At 32.5% G+C, this 8,558-nt stretch overlaps 1 protein-coding gene across 1 annotated transcript; it reads left to right on the plus strand.

The window, feature by feature from the left end:
* Window positions 1-1,818: 1,818 nt before the first annotated feature.
* LOC134376583 (olfactory receptor 8K1-like) lies at window positions 1,819-2,769 on the plus strand. Its single transcript, XM_063095076.1, has one exon. It carries the CDS (start codon window positions 1,819-1,821, stop codon window positions 2,767-2,769), a length of 951 nt encoding a protein of 316 aa, XP_062951146.1.
* Window positions 2,770-8,558: the final 5,789 nt, after the last annotated feature.

The raw sequence follows: 8,558 nt of genomic DNA on the forward strand, positions 1-8,558 counted from the left end.
TATGCAGGATCTGTTGTTGTTCCATACAAATGTGAGGATTGATTTTTTTCTATTTTGGTGAAAAATGCCATTGTTATTTGGAGGAATATTGCATTGAATCTGTAAATTGCTTTGGGAGGTATAAAAATTTTGGTCATATTAATTTTTCCAACCCATGAACAGGGGATATCTATCCATTTATTTATGTTTTCTCAGGGTTTTCATTGTAGAGATCTTTCACTTCCTCAGCTAAATTTATTTCTAGGTATTTTGGCTTGATTTTTTTATCTCAAAACTTTACTAAATTTGTTTATTAGTACTATTAATTTCAGGTGGGACCTTTAGGGGTATATATATATATATATATGTATATATGATTATGTCATTTGTAAATGGGGATAGTTTGACTTCCCTGTTTACAACTGGAATACCTTTTACTGCTCTCTCTTGCCTAATTGCTCTGGCTAGAACTTTCAGGGCTGTGTTCAATATGATTGGGGACAGTCCTTATCCTTGTCTGTTTCCAGGTCTTTAAAAAAATGTGAAGGTCATAGAGCTTAAACTGGACCATCACCAAAGGTCTTGAAGGCCACTGCATAACTCTTTCTTACTCTGAAATTCAGTTTTCTGTCACCAGTAGTATTAATGTGCAGGAAAGGCTTGTTATAGATTCCCCATGTTTTCCATTATTTATACACCTTACTTTTCAAATTATTGATTCAATCATCTACTTTAACAAGGATTATTGTCTATCATTATTTACCTGTTGTCCCTTCTGCCCCATTGTTCATTTTTTTATCTAATCCGGGTGCCTTTAATGCAGAAGTGTGTTTATGACAACATATTCTGAAGGCAGGATGACTTTATTTGAACTTATTTTTTATTTCAGGGTTCAAATAAAGTCATCCTTCACCACTTATAAATTGAGTGACCTTTGTAAAGTTATTCAACCCTCTGTGCTTCAGTTTTGTTTCCTATATGAAGATATAATTACAACCTACTTCCTAGAGCTATTGTGTAGATCATGAGTTAATATACGTAAAGTGCTTAGAAAATATCCAGACACACAACGAGTTTCCTTTAGTTCTTGATCATCAGCTTTCTTTCTTCTGGGCCTCTTTTCATGTTTCTCCATTAAGTTTTCATAAGTAATCAGAATGGCCAGGTCCTTTTCGTGCAGAAATGGGATATATGATTGGAAGATCTTTAGAAGCTTTGATTCAATAGGCATAAAGAACAGATGTGGCAAATGCAGACTAGGATATTATTAACAAAATTCTAAAATTAGCATACCATTAGAGTTTGTATTGGGCAAACACATTAAACTTATCGTGAGATATATTTAAACATACATAGATTTAATAGTCAGAGTTGTTATAATCCCTGCCGGATTAAATACTCCACCAAGAGTTAGGAGATCTTTTTGTCTTGCTTCTTTATGTACATGTGATGATTGGTTATATGGATGGTTTATGGTTTCGGTGTAGATGTTTGTTTTACAAATTACTTGTTGGTTGTAAAAAGCTGAAATAAAAGAAATAGCTCTTTTGACATATTTGAGATAATGTTGGGTCAAAATAAGTAAGTCATAGTAGCTACATCAAAACAATCATTTCGAAGTATCTTGCCTCTTTTACAGCGCACGTTATCAAAATTTCAATGGATGTAAGAATAGCTATGTGTGCCTTTGGCCTAATGGGAGGAGTCTCTGTTTACAAATGGAAACAAAGAAAATGTCTCTATATCTCATACACCATGCAATACATTATCTTAGAAGACAGCATTTTAAATATAATAATATTGATTTTATAACTTACACAGGTCACCAAGAAGAACCAGATGGAGAACTGCAATCACACTGCAATGACCGAGGTGACTGAATTTATTCTCATGGGGATCACTGATAACCCTAGGCTGCAGGCACCCCTCCTTGGAATCTTCCTCGTCATATACTTGGTCACAGTGATGGGCAATCTGGGCATGATTATCGTGACCCATTTGGACTCCAAGCTACACACCCCCATGTACTTTTTCCTTAGACATTTGTCGATTACTGATCTTGGCTACTCCACTGTCATTGGTCCCAAAATGATGGTTAACTTTGTAGTGCACAAAAGCACCATTTCCTACAATTGGTGTGCCACCCAGCTAACATTCTTTGAGATTTTCATCATCACTGAACTTTTTATTCTATCAGCAATGGCCTATGACCGCTATGTAGCCATCTGCAAACCTCTTCTCTATGTGGTCCTCATGGCAGAGAAAGTACGTTGGGGGCTGGTACTTACTCCCTATCTCTACAGCACATTTGTGTCTCTATTTCTCACAATTAAGTTATTTAAATTGTCTTTCTATGGCTCTAACGTAATCGATTATTTTTATTGTGACTGTGTCCTTCTGATGTCTATGCTCTGTTCTGACACTCATGAATTAGAGTTGATCATTTTGATCTTCTCGGGCTGTAATTTGCTGTCTTCTCTCTTGATTGTTCTTGTATCCTACATGTTTATTCTTGTGACCATTCTCAGGATGAGCTCAACCGAGGGGCGGTACAAAGCCTTCTCCACCTGTAGCTCCCATCTGACAGTGGTGGTTGTGTTCTATGGGACCTTATTATTTATTTACCTGCAATCTAAATCCAGCCATACTTTTGGTATTGATAAAATGGCCTCTGTGTTTTACACCCTGGTGATCCCTATGCTGAATCCATTGATCTACAGCCTAAGGAACAAAGAAGTAAAAGATGCACTAAAGAGAATGTTACCTAATTATTTCAGAATTCTCAATTAATATCTTAAATTCAGTTGCATCAGGGTGTCCATTAATCTTTGTTTAGTACTCTTTCAGACCAATTATTGCATCAAAAAGTAGAAACATTTTACTAGCTTAAGTTTGCCTCTTTTTCTGGATAAAACACTTCTTATAACAATATATACTCTTTGGCACATAAATAGGATCAATAAATGTTGTAACCAGATAATATATGCTTTCAAGAGATTGAAACAAAGATTGTTTTAAATAAGGTAAATACTATGAAAATGTTGGTCAGACTTATACTTTCAAATGGGAAAATTCTTTACTAGTCAAAATGGAGTAAAATTAACAATAAAATTAGTAAAAGATATTACTGTGTATTAAAGATAAATAAGATTGAATCATGAAAAATGATTTATCTTTATATAAGGTATCAACTCTAAAGGAGTTACCTGGTCTTCTACTGGAATGGCATCAATATTTTGAAAAGACTATTGTGGTGATAATGCAGATTAGAGACAACGATGTACTCAAGTGTTAATTGCATTTTCATCAGTGTCTGGTTTGCCTCTTTCAGGAGCGTGTGTACACAGTGACACGGACCCTGTGCTAACACAATGCTTCATTCACATCATATACTATCACTCAGCAAATAAACAGATTCTTTACATATCAGTTGTTTAAAATGACTTTTTTTAAAATTTTTGAAATGCACACACTTTCCCAATAGTACTTGGTTCAATTTAACCCACTAATCAAAGTAAAAATTGTGAGATATTGAATAAAAAAATAAACCAAGGGATCTTTACCCCAGACCCATTTATTTTGTTCATTTTCTCCCTCTTCCACTCTATTGTATTTTTCTATATCTGAAAAAAAATAACATGATAATAGTAATATAAAATTGCATTATTTAACTATAGCAAATGTTCTTGACATTTTACCTTCAGATTTCCCCCCAAACGTATTTATTATTATTATGAATTTTTTTTTCTAGCGTAACATTTGGTATTACACTACAGGGAATTAACTCCCTGGTCTTGCATACTTATCTCTCCCACATTGTATAGTTTTGATCCCTTTTTGCAATCCACAAGTTAAGTTAAATAATATCAACAGCATTCTCTGATATCATCTGTAGAAGGTCTTTAACAAAATCATATGACATTGTGTTCCCTGCCACTTCTTTTTCTTACTTGAGAATGTGTCAGCAGCATCTTTCTTGGTCAATAAACATTAAATATATATTTTAATATTAGAATACAAATGGGGAGATTAGATCAATCACTATGTATTTTGCCATTCTGATTGATAGACATTTGTGGTTTTGAAGCTATTTGTTTATTCAATTATTTATTTTGCCATACATAAAAAAATACATAATAAATAATTGTGTTTCTAACATGATATATTAGTGGGTTTTACTTCTAAAGTAAATGTGTAAGGGCCCTTTCACATTCTAATACTGTGTTGTTGGATAAATGTTTTACCTATGTACATAACAACTTGAAATTTATCTCCATCTTGTTTTTGTTAGCCTTTCTTAGATGATTACCGTTGTTGAGCATTTTTCATGTACCTGCTGACCATTTGTATGTCTTCTTTAAAGAAGTGTCTATTCAGTTCTTTTGCCTGATTTTTAATCAGATTATCTGTCTTTTCTCTATTAAGTTGTTTGAGTTCCTTGTATATTCTGGATATTAATCTCCTATCAGATGCATAGTTTGCAAATATTTCCTCACAGCCTGCTCTGTTGATTGTTTCCTTTGCTGTGCAGAAGTTTTTTAGCTTTATATAATCCCATGTGTTTATTTTTCTTTTGTTGCCTGTGCTTTTCCAAGGCAGCAATCCCGATACTAGCTATATACCCAAAGGAATGCAAATCATCATGTTGAAGGGATACCTGCACTCCCATGTTTATTGCAGCTCTATTCACAATAAGGAAGCTATAGAACCAACCTAAATGGTCATCCAAGGATGATTACATTTAGTAAATGTAGTGTGAAATACCACAATGAAATATAATTCAGCCATTAAAAAAAGAATGAACCAATATACATTTACATTTAGTTTATATGTGCATATGAAAACAGATATGTTCTCAAACTGACCATAAGATAAGCCAGCACACAGTATCCTTCCTTTTGGATATAATTAAGGTAAAGTGGTTGTAAGTGGATATATAAAGTGGTTATAAGTGGTTCAAATGGAAGCAAATAAGATGATTTACTTATGAAGTAGGGTAGACAAAATTTAAGAAGTATTCAATGTGCAGAAGGTTAATTCCATAAAACTTTCTTTCTTTCCTGCTCTTTACCATACAAGTGTGTACTCTGGGCGTGTATGAATAAAAACACTTCTAATCTAAAAAAAAAAAAAAAAAAGAATGAAATTCTGCCATTTTCAGCAGCATGGATGAGCTTGGAGAAAATTATGTTAAGTGAAATAAACCAGGCACTGAAAGAAAAATGCTACACTTTTTCACTCATATATGGGAGCAAAATATATGTACAAATTTTTAAAAATAGTAATAATTTGAACATTTAGAAGAACAGAGTAGAACTGTCATAACTAAAGGTAGGAAAGGTGTGGGGAGCAGGGTGATAGTGAGAAGTTGGTTAGTGGTCACAGAGTTACAGCTAGATAGGAAAAATAAGTTCTATTGGTATACAGTTGAACTAAGCATCTATAACTAACACTAATTACTGCCTGTTATCAAATGGCTAGCAGAGAGGAAATCAAATGTTCACATCACAAAGAAAAGATTAATTTTGCAATGATGATATCCTAATAACCCTGATCATCACACATTATATAAATGTATTGAACTTTAACTCTGTGCCTCATCAATTATATAGTAAATATGTTTCAACAAAACAGAAAAATAATTTGAAATTACACACACGCACACTGAAAAACAGTGCTGTCCATTGTCATTTTTTTTCCAAGTAGTATTTTCTTTTTTTATTTAATTTAAAATGAAAGGATTACTAATGTGACATGTTATTTTCACTGTATGATGATAAAATTGAAAAATGGCTATAGTATGGGTGTAATATCAGCTATTTGATATCATAGATAAAATGTGAATGGTTCACAAACATTACCTTCTTTTCTACAGAAAGTTTATAATATTCCAGACTTCACTGGACACCACTACTGTTTCTAAAAACCACAAAACACAGGTTCCTATCATAATTTTAGCAATGAGTGGTTGAGAAATAATGCTGCCAACCTATGTAAAAATTCTTTTAGTATTTGTACATTACCAATCTTCTTTCAAGAGTTAGAATCTTCAGCTTTAAAAAAAAAAATTCTTCATATCCATTTATGGTTTGGTTCACCAAAAGCTTTTAGTTAGACATTTCGAATATATTTATATGAATGCTTAAAAGACAATAGTTGCAGGCCCTAATGACTAGATTGCATAAACTCAACCTCCAATTATTTCGAAAAGTCCTAATGCTGATTTTCTACATGGGATCTATAATGGATTTCTAAATTCCCATCCCATGGTTTCTTAATTCAGACAACAAGATATTCTCTTTCTTGAAGAAATTTTTTTCAAAATCGTCAAATTTTCTGAATTAAACAAGAAACTATTCTGGCTTTAAGATGTTGAAGAGAAATGTCTCAACCAAGAATAATTATATCTTTTTCTATTTTATTTCTAGCATCCAAGTGGTTCATCACTTAATTTAACATCATAAAGTTGATACCAATGTACAGCTTTTAACAAAGCTTAACTTTTTAAATATTAATTTTAATAACTAAAAATACAATTATAAAATTATAATTGCAATAGCAATTTACAATAAAATAATTATAACTAATAATTAATTTTAATAACACAAAGGTTATGGTTCTCAGAGCGGACGGGCTTAGATCTAGCCTAATGGTGTACAGTAAAGGTCTCACGTCTGGCTTTATGTCTGCTTCTGCACATTAAAGAAAAGATCCAGAATAGCCAAAACAATCTTGAAAAAGAACAAAGTTGTAGAACTCACAGTACAGATTTCAGGACTGACTATAAGTCTACAACACTCAAAATAATGCAGCATTTTATAAATATAGATAAATTGATTGATGAAACAGATTGCGAGTCCCAAACACAGGCACGTGTGTATGTGCAATTGATTATCTGCTAAGAAGCCCAAGTGATCAATGGGATCCAAGATATAGATAAGTATGCCCTTCGAGTCAATAACAAAAAGACAACATAATAAATAATAAAAAGGATGTAAAAAGATTCTTCACAGAGGAAATATTAATGGTCAATAAACACATGAAAAAGAGGCCCGACATCCTTAGTCATCAGGAAAATGAGATTACAATAACTGTGAGATACTACCTTCCACCCAACAGTTTGGATAAAATTGAAAATTCTTTATAATCAAGTACCAAGTATCGAGCTGATACATAGTATCAGCCACTATTTTCCACTCCTGAAATTACCATACACTGTGAATTGGCATATGCAATGGCACTTCACTTTGGAAAACAGTTTAGCAGTTTTAAATAAAGTTAAGTACATAAATACATACATCCTTGATGAACGATAGACTTCAAAAAATGGCAAAGTTGAATTTAGATGGAAGACACTCAAAAACTAATAAAATAAACAGAACAAAGCAAGCACAAAGCTTTTTGAGCTGCAAAAGAAAGATGTGATTCTTAAGCTGTGGCAGTTAAACCAAAATCAGTGCTTTAAAGGAGAACATATCTAACAGGGCTGAGCCAGAGACTCCAGTATAAACACAGGTAGTACACATGGAATTCAGCAGAAGCAAATTTACATATTCTCCAAAGGAGATTATCTCCAATTAAGATGGTCTACAAAAAAGATCCTAGAATTCCAAAAATTGGGGGAAAAAATGTACATGTCTGAGTAAAAATAGGCATAAAAGCCAGTCTTCACTTGTCTGAAGAAAAAGGAATCATAAATTTTGGTCAGTAAGAATTTCAGATATTTGAATCATCATATATATTATAAAATAAACATGAATAAATACAAAAACTAAAATTTAATGATATGAAAAGCTAATGTCGAAGAAAAACAAAATTGTACTAAGTAATGAACAAAGAAAAACAGCATATCTGTGTTAATAGGAGACAAAAATTTTATAAAAGGTTTTTAAGAGATAGTCAAGATATAATTGAAGTTTAAATAGTCAAGTATTAAAAGACTAAATTTATATGCATCTACATTAATTAATGGAATTAATTAATTAATTAAACACTAAAAAAATGCTAAATCTACACCCAGAAAAATTGGCTAAGTAGATAGACAAAAAATGCGAAGCTCAGGAAAAGTTAGGAAAAAATATTACCCCATTGCAATTATTAGCAAAAGTTTTAAATACACAGAGATGAGCACTTTAGTGGAGACACCTAGATAGAGAAAGTGATTAGGAAATCAGCACAGAACCTGTTTGAGGCTTTGGATGACTCCTATACTGTACATATTGAAGTGAAATTCTGTAAAGCCAGACCAAGAACAACTGCCAGGAAAAGAAAACCTACTGAGAAATTGTGTGATGAAAAGTACCTGTTCATGCAGGGTTGGGATACCTTGAAGTTCTAGCAAATTCTAGTGAGGACATTCATTGAATACTAGTGACAGGGGAAGACAGAAAAAATTACCTCAGAAAAAAAAATTCACTAAACCCACTCTTACAGAACTCAACATTAAACCTCAAAAGGATTAAGGTATACCAATTATCCTGGTTTGATCATCATAAAAAAAAACCAAAAAACACACAAATAAAAAGGATTAAGGTGATTTGCAAGTAAGCAAATTACCTGACAATACAAAATTCAACACT

Source organism: Cynocephalus volans, chromosome 4, assembly GCF_027409185.1.
Source record: "Cynocephalus volans isolate mCynVol1 chromosome 4, mCynVol1.pri, whole genome shotgun sequence".
Classification (NCBI taxonomy): Eukaryota; Metazoa; Chordata; class Mammalia; order Dermoptera; family Cynocephalidae; genus Cynocephalus; species Cynocephalus volans.

Excerpts from the sequence above, each read along its gene's own strand:
- LOC134376583 (XM_063095076.1), top strand. The coding sequence starts at position 1,819 with ATGGAGAACTGCAATCACACTGCAATGACCGAGGTGACTGAATTTATT.